Below are 26,559 nucleotides of genomic sequence, written 5' to 3'. Positions count from 1 at the left end.
GCAAGATGTTGAACTAGAAGTACTCAGGCGCCTACTGCATAACATTTTCCTAAGAACAGACAGAATCACTGGCATGGTTAGAGCTGTTAGTACAGGTTTGCCTGTGAACAGGGTGTCCTTTATACTAGGGAATGATATTGCTGGTGCAATTGTATTTCCCTTGCCTGAAGTAGTTTTGAGCACAGTTGATGATGATGGTGTAGATGCTGCTATCGATAAGCCTGTTCTGTCTAGCCCCATTTCGACAGAGTCTATAGATCAAGCTGTGTTGATGTCTGTGCAAAGGGCAGACCAATCCCTTGCACACTGTTTTGAGTTGGCTGAAGGGAAAACAGTCACCCCAAATCAGTAACAGCACTATTTATTTATAGATGGTGTATTAATGAGGACCTGGTCTCAATCTAATATAAGTGAAGGGTGGGGCACTCTTCAACAAATAGGTATTGTATTTGGCTTATGAACATCCCCTTTCTGGACATTTTAGACTCAGGAAAACCATTATTTTATCACCTTGCTTTTGACCTTCTATAAATAGTGACATTAGTTCACTACTGTTGTTTTTGACACACTTGTCAAATGGTTGGAAAACCTATTCAAGTGATCACCTGTGCTCCACTTTGCCCCATACCAGTTGTTGGTGAGCCTTTCGAGAAACTACTAGTAGATTGTGTAGGTCCCTTGTTCAAAACCCACTCCAGAAATAGCTACCTCCTTGCGTTAACGTGTGCCGCTACCAGGTTCCCAGAGGCCATTCCCCTGCATTCCTTTAAATCAAAGGTAACAGTGAAACTGTTAAATAAGTTTTGCACTACATTTGGTTTACTTAAATGCATACAGACAGAGCAAGGTTCTAACTTCATGTCAACCCTGTTTGCACAAGTAGTTAGCAAATTAAAAATTCCACATCATCACGTGTCTACCATCCAGAGTCGCAAGGACCCCTAGAAAGGTTCCATCAGATCTTCAAGAATATGTTGAAAACATATCATGATTTTGATAAACATTGGGATGAGGGAGTGCCTCATTGTTGTTGCCTCATTGATGTTTGTCATTTGCAATACAGTGCAAGAATCCACTGGTTTTAGTCCAAACACCCTGCTTTTTGGTCAATCAGTGCAAGGTCTCAGTTCCTCCATCTGTCTTGAGTTGTGTGCCATCTACAAACTGACTAGCAAAAACCTATGTTCAGTCCAGACACCTATAAAATTTCATTTTGATCAGAAGGCTTACGTTCATTTTAATTAGATCATGTGCTTGCTCTTTTGCCCATTACAGTTCCTCTTCTTAGTACTCGATTTTCTGGCCCTTATGTTGTGCAGTCTAAGATACCCCCCAATAATTATATATTGGCAACTGCTTGTCATCGACACAAATCATGTGTGTCACATAAACCTGTTAAAGCCATATTTAGACTGCCAGCACTCCTTTAAATCGGATTACGTCACTACCCTTTCTTCTGTGCCTGTTTCAGTAGTTACTACCACAGTAACCAGTGAGATGCAGGTCACCCGAGCAAGACAACCTGCATCTTGGCCAGAATTGCTTACCTTGTGCCCATCTCCCCAATTCCTTTACATTGCAGGCTTCTGCCCTTCCCCTAGCAGCTCAGGCTGACTTAAGCACCCTTATAGATAAATTCCCCCCTTTGTTTTCTGATGTCCTCATTAGCACGTCTGTGCTACAAACATATAGCATCTATACCACTTGAACCCCCATAAACACTATAATGCAAAAAGAAACAATATATTTTAGAAAATGGCCTTGCTAGAAAGGTCCTTAGTTGTAGAACATGGTGCTCTCCATGTCTGCTGATGCCAAAACCAGATGGTACTTTTTGTGTCTGAACAGATTATTGTACGGTTAATGACCATCTCAGACTTATTTCCAATGACTAGAATGGAAGATTTCCTTGACCGTATTTTTGTCAGAAAACTTATATAAAAATATATTGAAAGGTTACTAGTAGTGCCCACTCACCACTCATGCATCAGAAATATCTGCTTTTGCCACACACACACACGATACATTTATCCAATACATTATCATGGCTTTTGGTCTCCAAAATACTCCGTCCACCTTTCAAAGGCTGAAGACTTTGGTACTGGGTGACATGCCTAACTGTGAAGCTTACTTGGATGACGTAATTTATACTCACACCTGGGATCATCATATGCAGGACTAGAGACTATTTTTTAAAGAAATTGCAGGAAGCTTCCCTTGTTTTAAATTTGGAAAAGTGTGAAGCTGAGGTTATCTATCCAAGAAAAGTGCCCTCTCCATGCCAAGGTGCAAGCCATAGGTTCTTTTCCTCCTTCCCTAACAAAACAACAATTTAGATGCTTTTAAGTTTGTCAGGCTACTACCACTGCCTTTGTTAGAACTTCTTTGATGTGTCAAAAAAATAAATAAATCAAAAACTGAAATCTCATTCACAAGAGTATTCAGACTAGACATACTACCAGTTTTTCTTTATCAATTCAGTAACAAATTCTTGCATTTAAAAGATGCAAGAAAAGCCTTTTATCAGTACTGATCTGATACTTTTAATTAAAAACCACTGTGGAGCTATGGTTCAGTTGATTGGGTGAAACTTTGTTAGGGAAATTTTTTGGGGTGATATGTATTCTATATTTTATAGATTGGCAAATTATACAACAGAAACACGTTGTTTACATTACTAAAGCATTTTTTTTTCCTTCCATTGCCATATAGCATCTTTCTTAGTGAGATATTTGTTGCCTTACTCATCACCTGTTTTCTTCCCAGCTGTACAGTATCGGACTGGTACATATCGGATTAGGTTCCTTTAAAACATTTTCTCCTGTTGTCCAACTAAGCAACAACCTATATGCTTCAGGTCATTGTTGTGTTGAAAGGTGACCTTTTTTGTACCAGTCAATGCTGATGGTACAAAACGTATGATGGTTCTGTAAACATGCCCCAATATTGAATCAATTCAACTGCTGCATCCCTCTGAAAGATATTTTACAATTTTTGACTTTTCAGAGTCAGTTAAAACTTTTTTCTGGTCCATTTTGGCAGAGGAAAAAAAGCTGCCTAATAGTTATGCACACCTTAATATAGGGTGTTGATCTCCTTAGGCCACGCCCTTCCTCATTACACAAATACACATCACCTGATATGTTTAAATCCAATAAGCATTCAAGTTTATAAAGCTTGAAATTAGAAAATATGCATAAAAATGATAATATGGTCAAAATACTTTCTTGCCTAATAATTGCACACATAGTGTAGTGTAGCTTTAAAAGCTCTGGTCACTATGCCGGTTTGACTTACCTTGTGCACAAAAAGATCACTTTAATCAGTCACTTCCTCTAATAAAACCTGTTCAATCTTAAATTCCCTTGGGGTTTACATAAGAGAAGCAGACAGAGTTAAATTCCATTTACCAGAACTGTGTCTATCAAAAGAGATGATATAAAGAGGTTCTGTCTACAGAATGCCCTTGTAAACTAAACATTATGCTGTTTTCTTCTTGCAGTCATGTATGACCCTCAGTACATTGTGTAATGCATGCATTTTTTAATTACCTTAAGGTAAGAAGGCCTTACCTTGAGCTCTTATGCTGCTCCAGAGCTGCTTTCTTGGTCTGAGACTTCAGCTGCTGGAGATGACGACAACGACGTTTACGGCTGGGTGCTACATCCGTCATGTCATTCAGCCTGTCATCCAATGGGTTTTTTGCCAACAGTTCTAAAGAAAAAAACCAATAATAGCATTCACCACATATCAAATATAAATGCATCAAAAGAATTATGCATATTTTGTTCTTAAATATGTTTTTACACCAGAGTTATGGACTGGTAGCCAAACCATTAATCATTTGAAAGTTTTCTAAAAATGTGTTAAATACAAACTGTACATTATTAGCTGTACAAGAAGGGCTAGACCCAACTTTACATTCAGAGAAGGTCTTTTGGTGTAAGAGGCCAGATGATGCAAATTTTCAATGAATCTGTGGTTTTAAGTGCCATCTTTTATGCTGCTGTGTGCTAGGGCAGTAGTATTATTGGTGCTAGACTAGACAGGGCCAACAATTCAAAAACTGCCAACCTCACAAGCTTTTCTGTGTTGGAGAGTATACCGATCAATGGTGTGAAAAACAAACATTCACGGGAAAGGGCATCCCATGGATGCAAAAATGTAAAGTTTATATAGTGCATTTCACAAACTCAAGGACGCTTTACATTGGGAGGGGTAAAAAGCAGAAAGAATAATGAGCAGTAAAGAGTAAAGTTTTTTTGTTGATTTTTAAAGGAAGGCAGAGAAGAACAGTTAAAGAGATTGTGGCAGAGAGTTGCAAAGTTTAGGAGCAGCAGCAAAGAAGGGATCTGCTACCTATGGTTTCAATTGGAGTCTGTGGGACAAAAAGAAAACCAGTTAGAAGATCTAAGGGTGAGAGAGGGACAGTATAAATGAATGTTCTCGGAGACATACATAGGGGCAAGACCATGCCCCTATAGACATACATAGGGGCAAAACCATGGATTTTATGCTTAGTCCAGGAGGTAACAGGGAGCCAGTTCAGTTGCTGAAGAACAGATATGATGTGTGATATGACAGGTGTAATGTGTGCAGTTCCTTTGGCAGATGTGAGGACTGAGTTTTGGATGTACTAAAGACAGTTCTTCAGTTTATGAGGGTGACCATAAAAATGAGAGTTCCACTAATCAATATGGGGGAAAAAATAAAGGCATGTATCAACATTCTTGCATCATTATCACTGAGCATAGGGCAAAGGTGTGCAATGTTGTGCATATACCTACAGAATCTCATACCCATTTGCCATACAGCTCTTCACATTCCTGCAAAAAGTCCATCCCTTACTCAGACCTAAGACTTAAGTACATTTGCAGTGACAACAAAGACATCCTCCAGAAAAATATAGAAGTGTGAAAATATAGAATATTTTCAAAACTGTGGGTTCCCTAAGGAAGTCATAAATGATGCTTTACTTATGTTTTACCTGTTCAGAGAATGGATGTATAAACAAACAATCTGCTGTTACGACAAAAATAATCCCCTTGGGGCTGACATATCATCCTACAAATAAAACAGTGGCTAATATTATAGTTCAACACTTCAGAATCTTCCAGAATTATGCAAAGACTACATCCCTTTTTAACAATCCTCCACTAATCTCGTACAGACAAGACAACAACATTAAAGACATGCTCATCAAGAGTGAAATAAATGACCATTCAAATGATAACTGTGGCACGGTAGGGTACAGCCACTATAGATTTGCTGCATGTAGATTTATTAAACACAGCCACTAAAATAACTGGCACAAAAGGATCAACTGTCATCACCCAATCCTCTTTATGCATTAGTACAGGAGTTGTCTACTGTATTATTTGCAAGAGATGTAATCAGCTTTACTAAGAAAAGGCTTACTGGTTTGTTGAACACCTTTGGATAATCAGAATTAATGATTTGTCATTTACAGTGTCAAGGCATTTTAATACTAATGCAGCCTGCATTCAGGACATATCGGTTTGGATTGTCAATTGTTGCTATAGCAGCAATAAAATTAGGAAACTCAAAAGAAAAAGAACTCATCTACTTTGTGTATGTCACTAAACTAATATATATATATATATAAATATATATATATATATATAATATATATATTTAGAAAAATAAATAAATAACCGATTTACCCACCCCCCCACCCCAAGACCAGTTTTCCATCTGCCCAATAAAAGCACCAGAGAACCAACCTAAACAAAACATTCTGCATCTAGCAACTAGGCATTACATTAACGATGATTAATAGTAGGCATAACAGAGGGGAAAGTGATGCTGACTTTTACAAGCAGCTATTAATAAATGGGATTTACACTGGTATAAACGAAAGTTGAGCAAATCACATACAAAACATGATGTTTCTACATCCTCCACTCATTTCACATCAGACTTTCTATGTGCATGTTTTAAGAGTCTGCATGTACAGATGGACCCACAAAATTCAGCCTGAAAGTAACCTAATGTTGAACTCCAAAGAACACTTAATTTAAAAAATATGGTGACAATGACATCACACCAGAAGTCTAGAGATGCAAAAGGAACTATGGATAAACAGAAAGAAACTACCTGTGGGTTGTCACACTCACTTCTACACCAAGCCATCTGGTGCACTGATTGGAACCTCTGGAACTGAACTCAGTTACATGATGAGGAATTCCAACATGTAATGGGGTCAAAACGGTGCCTTGTTCTTCAGCCATAAAAAGATCCAAGAGCTCCACATTATACTAAACTCCAAGCTGAGGCAGAACACCACTGCTTGCTTAGCTCTGCTCTGCTTATGCAGAGTTCATTCACATCTGGGGCATTAATATAAGAGCAGAACTGAATCTGAGTTTGATAGCTACGATGGATGTCTGCATTTACATTTACAGCAGTTGGCAAACATTCTTATCCAGAGACATCTTATCCAACTTGTTCCATGACAGAAATGCACTGTTTGTGAATAAATATGTCATGCTGAAATTGCAGTGAATGTCTAATAACTGTAAGTACTGAACTCTAGACTTGCAGGGCCATGTTGTGACAGGTGTGTGTGTGTGTGTGTGTGTGTGTGTGTGTGTGTGTGTGTGTGTGTGTGTGTGTGTGTGTGTGTATATATATATCACTTGACCATTAGCAGAATAAAACCTTAAAAGCAGATGTTGCTTCAAACTTAAATGTAATTCCAATGAAATGCCATTATACCTTTATTGTGCAGTTTAGCAGGAGGTAGTTTTGGATCCCCTGGCCCTTCCTCATCTGTAGTGCTTCCGTAGTAATTCTCTTCTTCAGGTTCATCACCTGCAAACCGATACTCTACACAGCCGACTGCTTCACTGTTCAATCTGGAGAAGAGAGCAGTAGAGTGTACATTAATAGATAATTCAAAATGTAAACCAATGTAAAAGACAAATGGTTTCATTTCCAGTGCTGCATTGGTTTGTTTCATGTAATGTAACTTATTCTCATGTCATTTAAATATTATAGATTTTTGTATTACTTATTAATTTAAATAAAAATAATAAGAATTATTACAATATTGCTTTCTGTGACAATATGTTATGTCCCTTCTGTTTATTTTTTTTAAATCACACATTTAATAGAAGTGCAACATTACTAGGCATGACATTAGGTGAAAGAGTGTAGACTAAACAGAACAGAGAATATTTCAACAATAATGTTATTGGTATTCAAATGCTCCATTATGTTTTGTGATACTGGTACCTTCTGAAACAATTATTTGTGGTTTTAATTGGGGAAAAGGGAAAACGTGTACATGTATCAAATACATAATACTGTTTCATATTCCACAGGACTTTGCATGTGATATTCATTGTGAAAGGTTATAGGCAATCATATAATGTGTTACCTCTGCTTTTCTGCCTCTATAGTGTCTTGTAGTTGTTTAATTGTCTCCTGGAAGGTGCGAATTTTGGCCTTCTTCTCATTGAGGACCAACACAAAGCGACTGTACAGGTCCTTTTCCAGCGTCTCCTTTTGCCGAACGTACCTTTCCAGCCTGTAAAGGAGTCATCAAAGACATGCTTTAGAAAATGAATGAATGAATGAATGAATGAAAGTCCATATATTCTAGCGTTAGTTTATTCCAATAAATAAAAGAAATTTACACACTGAGTATGAGTCAGCTGAAAGATGACAGACCACTAAAGCAATACAACACAGAAAAAGTGTGAGAGAAAAAAACAAATAGTGTTATATACTCAGTTGTGGAATGCATTACTAATAATTCACAATCCCATTTTTTAGGATGCACCATAATTTATCATGTGTAATACTTGGCTCTAACAGTCCTAAAATTGCACATATCAATAATCAGATAATCAGTTTACCAGTACCCACTTCTCTGCACAGACTGTAGGGCTAAGTTTTTTTTTTTTAGGTGAACAGTTTAGCAGTGACTACGGCCCCTAGTCAATACATCTATGATCTAAATAATAAATATGTGGTCTAGGTGGAGATATCCCTAATGTTATTTCAAGTCATATGTAGAAAGCACTAGCCTAGTGGTGGACTTAAACCTGCGCATGCACGCACGCACACACACACAATCAAGGATTGTCTGCATTTGGGTCATAATGGCACACCAACATTACCTCATACTTTTACTTCGCAGTTACATACAAAGCACTTGTGAGAGTTGCTCAAACATAGTGAGTTTAAGTTCCCTAGCAATGTCAGATGCAGGAAAACTTGTGTCTTATGTTGAAACTTTATGCATAGTGAGGAAATGGAACATGTTACACAGCATATGTAAGTCTAAACACTGAGTGCTTTTTATATTACTGGATCAAAAACTATGAAAGGCAGTGAAACCTGACTTTTGTTTAGAGTTAATCTACTGAGTGGAACAGGTTTTTTTTAAACTCAGCCCAATCTGTAGCAAAAGCCATCATTTACTATCAAAACAAATATGGTAATAACTTAAAAAGGGTGAGAATATACAGTGGCATGAATGCGTTAGTAGCTATATGGTTACAGGCTATATTTATTTACCATTATTTACCATATACTTTACAATTATGTAATTTATTTAAGTGTTCTGAGGTAAGCTAGCTTACGATCAAAAATTTGTCCCATTTCAATGTGGCTAACCTTAGATTTAAGTTTACATTTATGGCATTTAGCGGACGCTTTTATCCAAAGCAACTTACAATTATGACTGAATACAACTCGAGCTATTGAGGGTTAAGGGCCTTGTTCAGGGGCCGAACAATGGCAACTTGCTTGAACCAGCAACCTTCTGATTACTAGTTGAGTACTTTAACCACTGAGCTATCACTGCCCAAATTCTGTGCATCTGATGGCAGTCCGGCAAAACTAAGCTTGCTTAGTCTTGTTTATTTTTGTGTGTACATGCTATTATACTTATTGTTTGTAAAAAGCCTTGTCACAGATTTATCGTAAGATTACATTACGATTTTCCAAGTTCTACTTTTTTTAATTTTTTTTTTTTTTTTTACAAAAGACAACATGAAAGATGATACTTTTTCAGCCTTTTCAGAATAATGTAAAGTATTAATGCGACATTTATCCCATAGTTGAAAGAAGCAGGTTCTGCATGGTGAACCATGAGGCAGAAAGAGTTATATCCCCCAGAACATATACTAACTGTATGCCCAACCAAGAGTGGCACAAGGCAACAGGATCAGCAGAGTGCTGGAACAGCAAAGAGCCTTGGGCTGTGTTGGTACAATATTTCAGAATTATACTCCTACATAGTGAATATGAGATATGGCTTGTAATATATTAACACCCACAGGGTACCCCCTAATTTGACATGACCTTGATTACTTTGATCCAGGTGATATTGGTTTCATTCAAGTGACACGATCAGTTGCAAATCAAAGTGTAGATACTTTTGAAAAGGTCAGAAGGGGCCATAAACATTTTTTAATCAAGTTAAATCTCATTTTATCCACATTCAACCATCCTTGAGGACACTTTGACTGACTATTAAAAATGCAACAACTGAAACTCTATTCACAAATAGAAATGGTTCATGTCTTTATAATGAGTCAAAGCAGATGTATTTAGCAAAATATTTCATCTTTACAATTTCAGATTTAACAAGATGTGGTCCTACTTTTATACAAATATATATTTGAATTTTTCCTTCCAAGAACTTGCATTAATTAGTACATTTCTATTCCATTAGTAAAAGGCTCTGAATAAGAATAGACAAATAAGTAGAGTAAGTGGAAATCTCTTTTATAAGGAAAAATAATGTATTTAGCATTGAGCACTGCCTGGAAGTGAAATCATTACTTACTCTGAAGTGATGTGCTCCTGTTCACTCTTGAGTCTCTGGTTCTCCTCATGAAGGTGGTGGTTCTCCACCTGCACATGTGTGCTGCGCTCCAGGCCATAACTAATGAGCTCTCTGATGACCTTAGTGGGCTCTGGTACTGGCAGCAGTTCCACCACACCAAGCTTGAACTGAAAGAGCAACCCCCCGCCCAAAAAAAAAAACCAAAAACAAAACAAAAACACACTTTACATTTTAGGGACACACTGATATTACAGTAGCAGGTCACAGACTGTAGGGCAGTATATGCACAATTGCAGTATATACACAATTATAAACACAACACAAAACATACATAATATAATTTGATATATTTGTTCATTATTGTTTTAATGAATGCTTTAAAATGTGTCCACTGTCACACTACAGTTTTTCTTCCATGTTTCTTTCAAACTTATCTTATCTAATCTGTCCATGGAAATGTACAGAAACAAACCTAAGTAGGGTGGCTGCTACATTGTGCAGACGGATGCACAATTAACAGTTGAAATATGGTGAACTGTATATTCTCTACAATGATGCTTATGTGAAAACTTGTAAAAAGAAAACTTGGAAGAGAAAAAGGTGGTTAGCTTTATGTCCTTCAAAGTATGTGTGTGTTCGCTTATACCCCCTGACTGTTTTGTGATATGGAGGACACTTACAGTGCTGGCTATAGCTAAGTTACCAGAAAACAGATTGTTAAAGGCTCACTGCAGTTTGTGATAAAGCATGGATAGTGCTAGAGTATTAATACACAGAAGACCACATGCATGTCTGCAATGCTCCAAAAACTGCACCCTCCAGGCCCTACAAGTCCTACCTCACAAAGTCTGCAATGTGGTAGATTTAACCAAGTTAACCTTTTGGACTCCTTGCTTTTGGTGACTGGTATCGCCACAATTCAAACTTGGGACAGGTTTCAAACTTGAGCAAGAGGACACAATGACCTCAGTTACTTGTGTCTCTTGGGAGCCTCTGAGAGTCAACAGCCTTAGTGCAGTCTTAATTTCAGGGCTCAGAAAGAAATCTTGTTAGTGCACCATCTATCATTACCACACTAAAAACATTTGTGAAAAGCAGGTTGATGAAGGTAATAAATTTGGGCCTGACTCAAAGCTTCAAGGGTCTTAAAAAGATACAGATGGTCAGCTTCCTCAAAGGCCTTTTCAGGGTCAAGAGAAAGGAAACGGACACTGAGGTTAAAAGGACTCAAACAGGTAACTATATCTCTGACCAGTAACAGCATATCAAAAAAGATTTTCTCCAGAACACAGAATAGAATATATATATACACACACACATCGCTTCAGCTATGCTTTTGAAGTTAGTTTTGTATCTTAAATCTCACTACCTTAAAAGTGAGAGGTTGTGGAGACACGAGTCACAAATGTAAAACAAACCATCCTTAGGTATACTGACCAAAGAATTATATGTTGTAAATTTCCAAATTGCGAACTATGTATGTGCTAACCCCGGATATTAGGGAAATACAGCATTTGACAATGCCTGATGATAAATTAATATTTTTGAAGAGGTATTGGATGATGTGGTAAGTAAAATTCCTTTCCATAGTGGAGTGGAACTCTGAGCTTACAACAATTCAATACAGTTCTTTAGTAAATAGTTCAAAGTGTCATAAAATCTAGCATTTCATCATTGTGGAAGATGAGGACCTCACACTAGTCATAACTACATAACAGTCATAACTAGTGTATGCCAACTTCTCACCTCTGCTCAATCATGATCGACCACACAGTGTTCTGTCCATAAAAGAACCCACATAGGAAATGGTTTGGGGATTTGGACACAGGATCTGGATTCACTAGATTTTTGTTATGACTTGATAAATGACTTTTATGACAATACTACATATTGGCCTACCAGAGGAAGCTAACTATGAACAACTGTTTAATTTTAATTCAGTTTAATTTGGGCAAGAGTAGCATATTTCCATCATCATACCTATAACAATTATAATAAATAGGCTATAATTCTGTATAAACTTGTAAGTGCTAGGAAAATGAACCACTCCACAAAAAAAAAAAAAGAAAGTCAGTCAGAGAGTCAAACTGATGATGCACAAAGTGCTTTTCAGTGTTTGTGAACTCATGTAAATGTAATTTAAGCAGACAGATTATGCTGCAGCTGATGCAATGGACAGGTCAGAATTATGTTATTTAAAACAAAATTATAGTAAAATTATATAGGGTGTCTGCATAAAAAGTAACTGAATGGGAAGAAAACATAAGAACGAGAGGAAGTTGCAATCAAAAGGGGTATTATTGAGGAAAAGCATAACTGCACCAGACTTGCAGTTGTGACCATGATTTGCACGTAGACCTCCACAACAGAGCAAGCATTGTTTCTTTACATAGCTGGTCTGGAAAGCATTAGACAGTTACAACTCTGCAATCAATCAACCAGCCAGCACAACTTTCAGCAACGATCACCCCCTGCAAGGGTGCTGGGAACCAATCTCAGTTTGTCACAGTGGGAACAACTGTTTTCTAGGTGTCACACAACAGATGTGCCACACATGGTGTGATGGGTTCCCTTGGGGCTCACAAACTGAGCTGAGTTTTGCTTAAATCTTCAGTATGGTTTTAAATGTCCATTATTTCTTACACTTAAAAGTCTGCATAACTGAGTTATTGCATATTGCATTGGTCAGTTGAAAATTTACATGGCTGTATTGGCTCTTTTTTGTCTTTTGTAGAACCACTCTGAACTTCAAAAATGCACAACTCACTTTACATATGCCCAGTACTGTGTATTGGACTAAATAATTGCACTGTCTACTCATTTTGTATTTGTCTTGTCCTGTATTTTTTATTGTTTATTTAATGACATATTTGCACTATATTGGACTGTTTGCACTTGTGTAGCATGTTGTCTGTTGCACTGTTGTTTTGTGTTGTACCATGGTCCTGGAGGAACATTGTCTCGTTTTTGTTGTGTACTTATATATAGCTTAAATGACAATAAAACCTCTTTGAACTTGAACTTTGAACTTTGAACTTGAAAGTGTCACTGTCAGGGTAGTTCAGACTGTACTTCACACTGCTAGTAGTAGCGTATTCCTGTGTATCAGAGTTTAATTCCAAATCAGTATATTAAAAAAGAAACATAACAGGATTTCAAATCTAATAGTAATTTAGCTTTTGCAAGACCCTCTAAGGACAAACAAACACAAATGACTTTATTAATTTAGCTACAGGTCATAGATATCATATTTAAGACAACACTCTAAAAAGGGAATAAGCCTCTATGGAATATACTAATCCAGACAGCAGAGATTCAATTTAATAAACATATTAAAGTGATTCTATCGCACCAAGTTGTTGAAACATTTAAAATTTAACAAATCACACTGCACCACCTCCTACTAGTTGATGAGATGAAAAATAATTTACAATATACATTTTAATACAGAACTCATATGCAACAACACTGGAAATGATTTACAATATACACTTTAAAATATAACTCGTATGTGCAACACTGAAAAGCAGCATTTACGGGATGAAGGATACAATATTAATGGCCCAACCGATAATTGAAGCCGATAATAATGCAATTTCACAATTACTGGAATTGGCACATGAACATTTCCTTGACAAAAAAGGCATTTTTAAAATCAAGGGACACAACCGACAACCACGATCAAAAACACACTTCTGTAGTCTGGCTCAATGTTCTACCTAGTGTTACTGGATTGCCTGAAATGTGGCTGATGCATCAAGTAAACATACAAACACAAAGTCTGTCTCTATACCCCACTTGCAGAGTTATTTGAATGGCATTAAAGCCAACCAACACTTACGTATTTTGTCTCTATGACCGGCATGAAGCAGATTTTCATTGGAACTTGTGTGGGCAAATGTGCTTCGGAAGCTGGACAAAATTTGGGGTGGTTTGTCATCATTTTGAGCAGGTTTTTTTTATTCATAAAATATGTATTGCTTAATAAAGCATTTGAAATTTGAAGAAGCCTACCTTATCCCAACATTCAATCAGATGTCAAAACCATCATTGACATGTTAGTTGGGTGATGCTGCTTCCTGTTTTTGAAACTGTTTCACACCAACACCACTGCTTTGACATATTAGCCCTTACTGTTCATCTAGCTGTTCATCAATTCTTTCCTTGGACTTAACTACAGTCTACCTGGAAACTAGTAACTTTATCATCACAAACTACATCCAAAGAACTACCAAAAAAGTAAGTAATTTTTCATCATGGCCGTTTCTGTTCTACTTCAGTGTGCTGAGTGCAGCATGTTTAGTTATTCTTCCTTCGTTAGCGATATTTTTATCTGTGAGAAGTGTAGATTAATTGCTAGTCTGATTCTAGTGCTAGAAGTGTGCATTCAGACCTTAGAAAGTGTTGGACCTACCGAGGAATTAGAAGTACAAACTCTGGATGCCTATGGGGAAGTTAGCAAGCCCTCAGCTCCGGCACGACAGCCCTTGCAGCGGAGCGAATGGTTGACTGAACTGCTGAATGTCCAAGTGGTACTCACAAAACAATGTGGGGTTTATAGATAATTGGAACACATTCGAGGGAAAACCTGGCCTTTTATGGCAGGATGGTATCCATCCTACTAGGGAGGGCACTGCTCTCCTTTCCTGTAACATAAGCCATAATCTCATGACAGACCTAGTTAATCTATGACAATCCAGAGCGGAGCCAGGCAACAGACAAAGAGGCTAAACCAACCATCTGCTGGTCGCTACATGACTTCACCCGTGGTTCATCATACTGACACTGCGTCTGTTTCCCGGGCTAAGCTGAAATACTGAAAACAAAGAAAAACATGCCTCAACAGAATTAGCATTAAAGTAACTGATTTACAGAACACCTTTGATCTAAAGCTGCACCTTTTATCTAAAGCTGGCTTTACTAAATGTTAGATCCCTAACATCTAAAGCACATGATAAGTGAAATCCTAACAGATCATAGAATTTATTTTGCCTAACAGAAACCTGGATCAAGCCAAATGAGTACATAGCTTTAAATGAAGCATGTCCATCTGGCTGCAGCTATGTACACCGCCCTTGTCTAACTGAACATGGAAGCAAATTGCGGTTATTTATACTGACACATTAGGCATAAACCAGAAAGCTAGATATGATTTTGAGCCCTTTGAAGTTATTTTCACTAGCATAAAAGATGAGCCAGCAATGAGAAGCCTACCCAGCCTCTTCCAATAATTGGTATCTACAGGCCACCAGGACTCTACTCAGAATTTAAGAAGGAATTTGCAGATTTCCTTTCCTAAGACCCTCTGAGATCGGCCTTTATTTCTATATTAGAATCAATTGGTTTCTCCCAGTGTATAATAGAACCCACACACTCTGGTGGACGTACGCTTGACTTAGTACTGACATACGGTGTAGACATAGAGAACATAGTTATACTATCCCAGTTGGATCTCATATCAGACCAATCCCTAATTTCATTTGAACCACGCTATCATACCAGATGCACGATTACGTCAATCACTGCACCTAGATTTATTACAAATCTCCCAGATTTATCATTTGTGACTAGGATACCCTCAAACTCCATGAAACTTGATCAAATAACTGAATGCTTAGAATCAGTATTCTGCTGCACACTCAATGATGATCCACTTAAGAATAAAAATATTAGAGACAAAAACTTAGTAATGATGACATGCTCATGTTTACAACAGATGTGCATTAATTTGCAATAAACAAAAGATAAGATAGAACAAGATATTTTATGCATGTGTCAAAATATTATTTTACTTTTATTACAAAATGATGATACATATACGCAGGCATTTAGATTTAATAAGGCCTTTCAAAAATAAAAGTCTTGCAATAATGGCAGAACCTTATGCAAATCAACTTTATCGTCATGTTACAATGCCCAGCTTTGTTTAGCTCCTAGTTATTGATTAGGCACATTAGTAAACAGCTTATTTGGAGACCTGACTACTTTGAACTTGTTTTGTAGCTAATTAACAGGTTCTAAACCGGTTGCAATCATTACTCCCCTGCGATCTCTGATACCACTTTCATATTTTTGGTTGTGTGCATTTACATCGAAGATTAAGTCTACTGACAGTACAGTGCACCTTATGTAATTTTGCATCTGTACTTGGAATGTACATTAACCACAGTGGGGTGGAGGAGCACAGGGATCAGTCAGTACAAGAATAAACTATATCACTCAATTCTCATACATTTTCTTGTCTTTGTAGAAGATACTACTTCAAGACGCAAAATTCTCAATGCCGTGATATCCAACATTTTATACATGACTACAGAGCACATAGTTGCATGGATCAAGTGACTTGTAGATGTGCAGTATAAATGCTAGGTTACTCAGTCAACTAATAAAGGTATCTGGCCACTGAACTAGTAGTCATTTTGACAAATACTCCTCCCAGTCTAATATTTTGCAGGCATCTGGGAGAACGTCTCCTGCTGGTAGGGTGAGTTTGCTTATATAACTGACATGATCCTGCTAATTAAGTTGATTCTCATAGGGACTTACAGTAGATGCCACCATTATTATGAAACCTTTATTTTGAAAAACCCTATTATATCTAAATGGATGCGAACATATATCATTATGCACGGATAAATGGAATCATGCTTTGATACACATACATACAAAATCTTGATATCTTTTACTAACTGATTTAGCAAGAAATGGGATCACCACTGTGGATCAATGGCACTTCCATTACCAAAATACGCACACATCTTTATGGTGATGCTGCTCCTGAAACTGTCTTACTTGATTGGTAGAAATGTAGACCATATGTTGAGTAAATCTAAAATAAAGCAGTGCCTGCATTCACTTCCAGAATAAGATGAAAAATAAGAACATGTTGAGGTTGAACAACGCTGTTGGCAGAAGCACAATGCATTCATTCATATAATTTCATTCATACACATGTTGAGATAATGACTGTCATAAGTGTACTTTTCACACAGTTTTTGTTCTTGTTCTGATGCACATGTCTAGCAAAACTTATGGTTTGGCCTATGGTTTATCACAACCAACCTAAACATCACTTTTTGTGCCTTCCAGTTTAAGCCTTCAACAGGAATTCCTTTGTTCTGAGGGCAGTACAGCAACTCCTCTTACCGGCTCAAAGCCGTAACCACTCTTCACTCAAGAATGAAGTGAATATCTTAGAAAGATTATCTAACATCATAACTATCTTAAAGATAAGTTTCAAAGATGTTTCTTTATGTAGAAAGATGTTTCTACAAGCTTTGGTGGAAATATTTAGTCCAAATGTTATTGGCCAAAGACCGTTGAAGGTCTTTAGATGACATAAAAGTCGAAGGCATCGCACTTGGTTGAGTCTAAGAAAGCTAAACTGCAAATTCTCCAGTATTTTTCCCAGTGAAGGATGAACATGAATTTTTCACACTCATTAAAATAATACAAAAACTGGCAGGATCATTTCATGGGTAAAACATCATTTCCTCTAATTTCTTCCTAAACCATCAACAGATTTCATGCATGTTTTACTCCTGTCCACCTACATAATTAAAGTGTAAAAACTGTTTCGAGAAACAGAAGGTAGGGTTCATGTCTTACTCTAAGGTTGAGGTCTCCACCATGAAAAATGTTGCTTTTGTGAAAGGTGTTGCTTCCTTTTTTCTCTCCATCTTTATTGTTATTGTAACGCGACCTTGAGTCTGTGAAAGGCGCTATATAAATTAAACTATTATTATTATTATTGTTATTTTAGACAGTTCATGTCATCTTATTTAGCTGCAATGAAAACTATCCTAGCATGTCAAACAACTGCTTAACCAACCTTAAACACATATATTTGCAAATGCAAGTGAACCTGTGCATTAAATATCCTCATGGCACACTGAAAGATCACCAAGTAGTATAACACAGACCTAGTCACAAAAACCAAAACTTTCTCAGAAAACACATTTCCCTTAGCTCCCTTTTTCACATTAATTCATGTTTGATCATTTTCATGCTAAAAATTCTATATAGAAAACAGGTCTTGATAGAAAAAATTAAATATTACTGCAGAAATTAAAACAACTAAATCAAAAAAGCAAGAATGCTAATAAAAATGGGCAGTCAACACATTCTGAATCAATTAATGTTGACCAATATCATTTCATAAGGCATGAAACATGAATAAGTATAAAATGAAGTCAACAGGCCTGTGTGCTCGGATCAGACAAAGCAAAACGCAAACCCAAACACAAACCCAGTTGAAGAATTCAATATTACACCATTCTGAAACTAACAGTGTGCACATCTAGATCTGCATGAATCTAAAGATCGAATGTTGCTCCCCTTTACATCTACACCACATTGAGTGCCAACCAAGAGATGCCACTCACCGAGATGTCACTCTCAACTTTGTCATAAAACAGCTGGAGCTTTGGACCACCAGCTTTCTCAGGAGTCAGATGGAAGCTATACTTCTGGGCTGTCTGGCCCTCCTCTGTCAGAGCCAGCTCCAGTTCTTGAACATACCTCTCCCTTGGCATCTCCATCTCCTGAGCCTCCCTGGTTACATCCTCCTCTGAAACTAGAAGCAACACACAATGTCACAGATGTTAAAAAAAGGAATTTAACTCTTTTCAGACAACAAATTGATTCTGTCAGTAACAACAATCTACCTTCACCACTCCATGCAGAGATGCCATCACAGAGAACAACAACAAAGCCAGCTCCCAGATCTTTGGTCCACTCTAACTTGAGGTAGAATGTGCACTCACGTTTAGAAGCAGTAGATATCTGACGCACAGTGACCTTCATAGCAAAAGGTGTACAAACCTAAAATGTATATAAAAAGCTATATTACTCACTATATTCCACCATCTTAAAAATCGTTCTTCCAGAAAAACTTCAATTACACACTTTGTTATCTTTAAAGCGAGAAGGAATCACACATCAAGTCAATCTGTTGTTAAATCTGAGATTTATAGTCTGGTAGTCCACACCAAGTAAATTAATCCATCTATTTTAAACTAGGAAACTAGATTGGGTTAACAAGGATAAACATTTTTAGCTGAATTTGACATTTAGAAAATCCGATGTCCTATAAAAGTGTTTCGGGATCATATTCTTACTTTGTCGCGTGTAGCGGGTTCACAGTTTATCAAGAACACGTAAAACTGAAAAATGTGAAAAGGTGATAGAATTTTTGCTGTCACATACAGGATAAGTATATGCGGTCTGCTGTCACAATAAATCGCGAGTGTAAAAATGGTTACTTTTCAACTACTCTCAGTCACTTTCGGACCTTCCAGTTGCTCTTAAACTAAACAGCATTTGACAAGGAAGGTTCAATTTGCATTAACTGCTTCTAGACCCTTTGTTAAATTAACGTAGTTAACGTTAGGTTAAATCATCGTGATACTACAGTTCAGCCAAACAAAACACAAAGGCAGTTAGATAATTTCAGCGTTGCAAAACACCAATTACTTTTATGTTTGCTATTGTTTAGTGGGTCAGTAGCTACGAATATTACTCTAGTTTAATTTATCGCATAAGAAATGTAAATCTTTGCTAACGTTAGCTATTTACCAGAACTGTTTACAACATTTACTATGCATTTTTACAGGAAATGACGTATCTACTAATGTAGCTAGCTAGAGAGTTAACGCTAACCAAATGATGCAAATACGTTTTAAATAGATCGCAAACATACCGTGAGCGAATTACTGATTAGGCTACACTTCAAAGCTGTTACCTAATATATTTGTTTGGTTCGTATTTGTTTGCAGTCTCGTTTTACCTCTCTGAAAGGTATCTGATGAATTTTCGATTCGCCCGCGAGGCATCCGTACTTTAGTCATTTCCTCGATACACAGGAAGTGTGAGGTGGCTTGGCAGAGCTGTTAAAATGGTAAGGCATGTCGTTTCATCCTTCTTTGCCTAGCGTGTTAAATAGGAAAATCTCGCCATAGTTCATTGTTTCCCTTGGTATTTTTAGCTTATTTCATTTCGCCTGGCATAATGTAGCGATGAAAGATGGTAGAGCTAATAAACAAGCTAGGTTTACACCTTATTGACTTGAATGCTAGCTGGCTATGTCGCTCTCTAGCTAGCTATTAGATTAAAAGTATCACAGATCTCACAATTTCAGGACTCCTCACGTCAGTCCTGATGGATTATTTGCAAGGCATTCCACCTTCTGTAAATCGGGTCCATCAAGTTAATATTGCTCGCTAGCCTACTAGTTGTCGAAAATTGGCTAGTAGTGTCGACACTTTTTTTTTTCTTTTTTTTTTTTTTCTTTTCTTTTTTTTTACATCAGTCTGGCAGTGATCAAACATATGTTATTTGTCGAAATCGCAAATTAAATATCGCCTGCTGTATTGTGTCAAGAGCCATTAATCGTCGAATCACATGTTTTGAAATTGTTTGTTTCTGTGACTTTTAGAAATATAAATAAGTATAGGTTGTAATTGTTGTTACACGTGAAACATGGATATAATTAATCAGGTCATATTTTGTTAATAACATGTCTGCTTTCTTGCAGTCTGCCATATTCAACTTCCAGAGTTTACTCACTGTCATCTTACTGCTCATCTGCACGTGTGCATACATCAGAGCACTATCACCAAAATTGCTTGATAAGAACAAAACAGGGTATGTACTTGAAATTGTCTTGAATCCATGTTTTTTTTTTAATATCATGAAAACGATTGATTTAAAATGATCAGTGAGATGACAAACTCCTATTAAACTCTTTGTACATTTTTACTATGATTGATTTTTGTAGGGCTTGTCCATATTCTTTTCAGTTTGAGTAATTTTGTGTCTACAGTGGTCTGAGACCAACCACAATCCAGATTGCAACACCATTTTTTTTACTGTATTATTTATTTTCAGTATCTATTCCTAAATCAACTAAATGATTTCTGTAATATAAGGACTACACAAATTGAGAAAAGTACTGCACTATGATTATATTAAATATTGTAATTGTAAAAAGATTTGCGATATATTAAACAATGGTGACTTCTTTATATGATTCAAATTTTGCATCTATTAGCAACAATAATTACACTTGTTGGATCATGTGAATGCTGTCATTCATTAAACGCTCATCTCTAATGTCTGTGATATCAGTATTACTGTATTGCAATTAAATAATATATGAAAGGTGTGCTGCTATACTGAATATCAGTGCCTTTGACCAAATCAGCCATGCTGACATTCAGTATAACAGTACAATCTCAAGTGTGATATTGCTTTTAAACAACAGGTCTACACCTGCCATTTATTAGTTAACAGTAATAAATAACAACAGCTACTTTGTATCATCTGTGTCGGTGCTGGAAGTGGACCAGTACTCACTGCTATGCATGTCTATACTTTGGTGTACCGTGACCTTTTCTGGTATACTGGCACTTCTCACAAGCCCCATGTACTCTTTTCTGCCATATCCATTTCATGTTCTGAGCAATTCATAATGATCCTAAAGAAACTGCATTACCTAGAGGGCACTATGTGCTGCTCATCTGTTCTTGTTCTCTCTACAAGTCTAATACAAGTAAGACAAGTAGCATTAATTATAGTCTAAGTAATGTTAATGCTAAATAACAATGTTTGCCTGGCTCCAAAAAGGCACAACAGAGTTTCAACCAGAACCAGTACTAAATGCAGGTCAAGAACAGCAAGCTAACGTTAGCGCCATCCTAGCAGTAAGGGGCCTGTTGATGTAGCACCTGAGCTACTGCTACCATGTACAGTGTTAACATCAGTAACATCAATAAAGATTAATGTTGGCCCAACAGATTTTTGTCCAAATACATGTTATAGATATTACATTATTAAATTATTCTGTAGGCTATTATATATGATAATTAATAGTTTTGAATAATGGTTTGAATTAATACATTTGTTGTGATATCTCGTAGTATCTTTTATTCGCTATAGAAATTAAGAATGTAATACTTAATGATTTGCTGATACCAGTCAATATATACATCAGTATGTGAAAATGGGGACTACTGATCTGCTTGTTTATTATATTTATCTGTATCTCCAGTAACTTTATTTCCTCCCCTTCATCCTCTCCTGAGGACCATTCATAATTTAACTGTTATTTGTCAAAATATGTTCATCTTTGCACTGCAAAGTTTGTTGCACTTTAAGATAGATAACAATCATTAATCTACTTAACATTAATAGAACACCCCTGTAAAGTGGGGTGTTGCATGTTAAAAATCCCTGTGCTGCTATACTTTACATCAGCACTACTGGAATGTCTTTTGGTCAATCAAATTACTTGGTCAGAACTAACTGTTCTATGATATAAATTAACAGTCAATATATAGTACAGCCTCATCCACACTTATCTCCAACCGTCAAATAGCAGGAGTGTTTGGAAACTGTTAAGATTCCCTTTATTGATCCCCACGGAAAAACTCGGGTGATACAGCAGCTCCAGCACAGAATAAATTAAAGGTAGAATTACAATTAAATAACTAAAAATAAAAACTATGGGGACCATTACTATATTAAACACAATAGCCCAAGTGCCACCCCATCCCCTAGTGATATTCACTGACTAGTGATATGGAGTGTAATGAAAGTGACGGTGTGAAATAGCAGCAGGTATACAACATGGAGGACTATTGGGACTATGCAACAATGGTTTATGATATTAAAATATTATTAGTATACAATAGTAGTAGAACACTCATTTATGTGTGTGTGTGTATATGTATATATGTGTGTGTGTGTGTATATATATATATATATATATACACACACACACACACACACACACACATATGTGCTATGTAATAATTAACAAGAAGTCTAGTGCAGTAGAAGTGGGAGAAAGAGACTCAAGTTATTGTATGAGGAGGGTGCTGGTCAGCATGAGGACAGACTGTGTCCTCAGATATTGTAATATAGTCTGATTTCAGACAGACTTTGTCCTCAGCTATTGGTTATATAGTCTGATCGCCGTGGGCACAAAAGAACATCTGAAGCATTCTGTCCTACACTTGGGTTGAAAGAGTCTATGAGTAAATGAACTGCCCAGCTGCCACAGTTCCTCATTGAGAGGGTGGGAGGGATTGTCCAGAATTGCCCTGGATTTTGTCCTTCATTCTCCTCTCACACAGTCTCCAGACTGTCCAGCTCCAGGCCCACCACAGAGCTGCATTTCCTCACCAGCTTTTTCAGTCAGTCAGCCTCTTCAGCCTTGATTCCACCACCCCAATGCACCACTGCAAAAAAGAGGGCACTGGCTACCACACACTAGTAGAATACCTTCAACAATTTATTGCAAACATTGAAAGACCTCAGCCAGAACAGCCTACTCTGTCCCTTCCTATAAATTACATCAGTGTTGTGTTGTCAGTATTCTTCAGATTTTGTCAGTAAAAATGATGTACATTTATGTGATCAATTCTAATAACATAACAAATGCCTTTGTTTATTGCTGATTTCCTTTTTCTATGCAAAAAGGTCCCAGTTTCTATTGTTTGTCTTGGGAAGAATTCCTGAAAGGAACAATAGTTCTAGTTTGAGCAACAAGATGTCTGCCACATGTTTGGACATCAAGTGGTCAGGGAAGGAAATGAAGGGGATTATCATTAGCCAGTGATCTGATCTCTGCAAGCATGATTTTTCCATGATTATTTTTCAAGAATTTTGGGGAATTATAGTAATGATTTTTGCACTCCCTAAATCATTCTACAAACATGGATTGCTGTTTGAGTGTTTTCAGCACCACATAGTTCCCATTTGGCTATCTGATTAATTATTGGAAAGGAAAAAAGAGAGTGAATCTAAAGACAATGTTGTAATAAATCTTTGTTTCATTTCATAAAACAAGTCATTCAACTATGTGGAAATCCCAGTCTGCTCATAGACGGGAGAATTTTTGTTTGTTCTTCCTGTTCATGCCAGATGCCAGGGCCTGTGTTTTTAAAGTTTTCTCCTACACTATTTTGCTTGTCAAGATCTGTTACCTCTTAAAAAACACTCATATAGTCCTGATACCAGTGATTTTGGTGTAGGAAGATGTCTTAAAACCCTCTTGGCATGTAGTACATCAGTAGATGTTAAATGGCTGTGGTGTGCTTCTTTGCTGTTTTTGCCTTTCTTCCTGGTTGTAAAGTAATAGGCTTTTATAAACTTAACAAAATTGTTTCTTATGGAGAGAAAAGAAGCAAAAGACTTAGTCCTTTACCTGTTTGCTATGAGATCTGAATAAAAACTTTCATCTTGGTAGTTTCCCTTTTCTGCGGTTAGAATGGACTGGTGAATGCTGTGTGTACTGGTTGTCTGCTTAAGATTGAATGTTCTGTCAATTCACAGGTCTTTATGCATGCTGATTAATTTGTTATTGAAGGACAGTTTAAGTGGACTGTAAAAGGGAATTTGAGTTCATGTCCACTGTAAGATTGTGTGAATTATTGTTAATTGCAGTTTTTTATTGTAGTCAAAATAAATATATTCACACATCTTTTTAATCAGGATTGATTTTAATGTTGTGTATTGTCACATATAATAAAATGATCTCTTTCTCCCTCCCCCCAGATTTCTTGGGATTTTTTGGAAATGTGCAAGAATAGGTATGTTATGGACTGTCTGAAATTGCCTGAAAATATTACTTTTTTTTTTTTTTACTTCAGAATTATGATGATAATGATTTTAACTCCTCTTTTTTAGGTGAACGGAAAAGCCCTTATGTGGCTTGTTGCTGTATTATCATGGCATTCACTATTTTATTTTCAGAGTAGCAGCACATCATGAAAGAACTTTGCAAATGATGACAGACATTGCAATATCTAAGAAGTCTCTTCACCAGGGAATTTGTCAGAATTTGTACTGGATTTTTCCTCATGTTTGGCAGTGCTGGGGTTCTGCTGAAATGTACCATTTATGCATCAGGACTAAAACGCTTTTGAAGTACCATTTTTCATTTCTCTGCCTTGCGGACCTTATTTTAAAACCTGAATTTTTGTTTGTGCCTTATTGCTCCTGTTGTCTCTCCCTGAAATAATTTTGCTAATAACAAATCTGTTGACTTTCTTTCAGCACAAGACGTGTACCTTGCAGATGCACATATGTGCCTTCTGCAGTCACTCTTGTGAATGTATGCATTTCAATCCATTGCTACTCTATACAGTGAAACATCTCTTAGATATACACCATAATTAAAGACTATACCTTCATTTCACCCTTAAAATTCACTTATCTTTGATTAGTGGGCATTCCATTGGGGTGTCAAAACAGGACAAAGGTGTTAGATGATTTTAGATGAGTTTTAGTTTTAGATGATTTTAGTTTTGACACATGCCATTTATTTTGCATCTACAACCAGTATCCCGATTACAACACCTGTTACCCAGTATGGCTTTTGTAGTCACAGCTTAACTGGTACACAGATTCCTTGGTGGTTGTCCTTCCCCAGGAAAAGGACAAATTAATGATGCAGTTTTCTACTATTTCACACACACACGTAGACATATCTAATTTCATTGCTGCCACAGCAACAACTGGCTATGTAAACAGATATGCTATTAAATTTGTTTGAAATGTCAGTTGTTGCTATGGAAGAAAAGAAAGTAGGAAACTCAAATAAAAATTACTTTGAACTTTAGAACCCCATGGAATATTTTTCTAATATACACTGGCTCCTCCTACAAGTTCAGAAGCCGTTTGCTTGCACAGCTGTTGATGGACTTCTGTCCGAAACATCCAGTTTCACTGAAAACCTTGTACTTCACTATGATTTTGAATATCTTTACATCACTTATTGCAGTGTATTATATATATTATATTGGGGGGGGGGGGGGGGGGGATTGTTTTAAAATTTCATTAAATCTATTTGTGTTCCTCAGTAATCTTCCACTTTAGGGTAAATTGTGTATATTTAGAGATCTTCATGTCAGTTATTGAAAATTATGGTTATTGAAAATTACACTCACTTATTCACTCACTCACTTCTGCTTCCTCTGTCGTACCTTTATTAAATAGTTTTGACTAGCTAGTGACACAGAAGGCTAAACAGCCAGACTGAGGGAGGCTATGGCTACTACTTTTATGGCTACTAGCCATAGCCAACTATTTTGCATATTTCTGAAATGCAATAAAATGTGTATTACTAACTGCATTTCATTTTCAAAAATTTGAAAAAAGCAATGATGCCCCAATAACCACTTCAGCAACACACTGATTATCAACCATTCAGCATTAATACCCACAGAGTGCTCTTTGCATCTGCTGTTGTGAACTGATTTCATCCTGCAGCTTTTGGAAGAATCCAAACCCATAGAGAAAGAAGCGGGGGAGGGGGGGGGGGGGAATGTGACTTTCAGCGATATGGCCTGTGACATAATTAGAAGAATATATTTGAGTCATGATATAAAATGAACATAAGTACAAAACTACAAAAATAGTAATAAAATGAAAATATCAAAAATAAGATGGCAAAAATGTGAACATCTCCCCCTCCCTCCCACATGTCAGATTAAAGCTATAGTAAATTTTGTTCGGATCTTTAAATGGTCTACTAATTTCTGCAGTATAGGATGTCAGCTATCAGTGTGTTATGTTCAAGGAAAACCAACTTGAAATGTGTATATATCTGTCTGCACACAAAATTAATGTGTTTGTTTTAAAAGTAGTGGTTGATATTCACTTTAAGACTTTAGAAACATTATCATGACTGAATGGAAATTACACTGAATAAAAGGTTGGTCACGGATTCA

General features: G+C 36.8%; 2 protein-coding genes across 10 annotated transcripts in view; one reads left to right on the top strand and one right to left on the bottom strand.

Annotated features, from left to right (window-relative positions):
- xrcc4 (X-ray repair complementing 4) overlaps window positions 1–19,719 on the bottom strand; it is a 25,315-nt gene extending 5,596 nt beyond the window's left edge. Inside the window, exons 1-8 of one of the 9 annotated variants that reach the window (XM_081701913.1) lie at window positions 19,611–19,626; window positions 18,943–18,987; window positions 18,490–18,646; window positions 18,208–18,398; window positions 9,824–9,990; window positions 7,403–7,552; window positions 6,739–6,878; window positions 3,573–3,714 (exon numbers count right to left, since the gene is read on the bottom strand). In XM_081701913.1, coding sequence (XP_081558039.1) covers window positions 3,573–3,714; window positions 6,739–6,878; window positions 7,403–7,552; window positions 9,824–9,990; window positions 18,208–18,398; window positions 18,490–18,628 — 929 coding nt within the window. In that variant the 5' untranslated portion in view covers window positions 18,629–18,646; window positions 18,943–18,987; window positions 19,611–19,626. Of the gene's footprint in view, window positions 1–3,572; window positions 3,715–6,738; window positions 6,879–7,402; window positions 7,553–9,823; window positions 9,991–18,207; window positions 18,399–18,489; window positions 18,647–18,942; window positions 19,460–19,523 lie in introns of those variants that run through there. The other 8 variants (XM_081701912.1, XR_003412139.3, XM_027031218.3 and 5 more) reach the window with 8 other exon arrangements.
- On the top strand, window positions 19,582–26,559 carry tmem167a (transmembrane protein 167A). The gene is made up of 4 exons (XM_027031219.3): window positions 19,582–19,721; window positions 20,358–20,467; window positions 24,383–24,417; window positions 24,515–26,559. The coding sequence occupies exons 1-4, from the start codon at window positions 19,719–19,721 to the stop codon at window positions 24,583–24,585; spliced, it is 219 nt and encodes a 72-aa protein (XP_026887020.1). The 5' UTR covers window positions 19,582–19,718; the 3' UTR covers window positions 24,586–26,559.

Source organism: Electrophorus electricus, chromosome 19, assembly GCF_041902795.1.
Source record: "Electrophorus electricus isolate QZ-2024a chromosome 19, ASM4190279v1, whole genome shotgun sequence".
In the NCBI taxonomy this organism is placed as follows: domain Eukaryota; kingdom Metazoa; phylum Chordata; class Actinopteri; order Gymnotiformes; family Gymnotidae; genus Electrophorus; species Electrophorus electricus.
This window is presented reverse-complemented; position numbering and strand designations above follow the sequence as displayed.

Bases quoted from the DNA above. Each gene is read 5' to 3' on its own strand.
- tmem167a (XM_027031219.3), top strand. The intron at 20,468-24,382 runs GTATGTACTTGA...CCCTCCCCCCAG, and splicing joins CTTGATAAGAACAAAACAGG to ATTTCTTGGGATTTTTTGGA. The intron at 24,418-24,514 runs GTATGTTATGGA...CCTCTTTTTTAG, and splicing joins TTGGAAATGTGCAAGAATAG to GTGAACGGAAAAGCCCTTAT.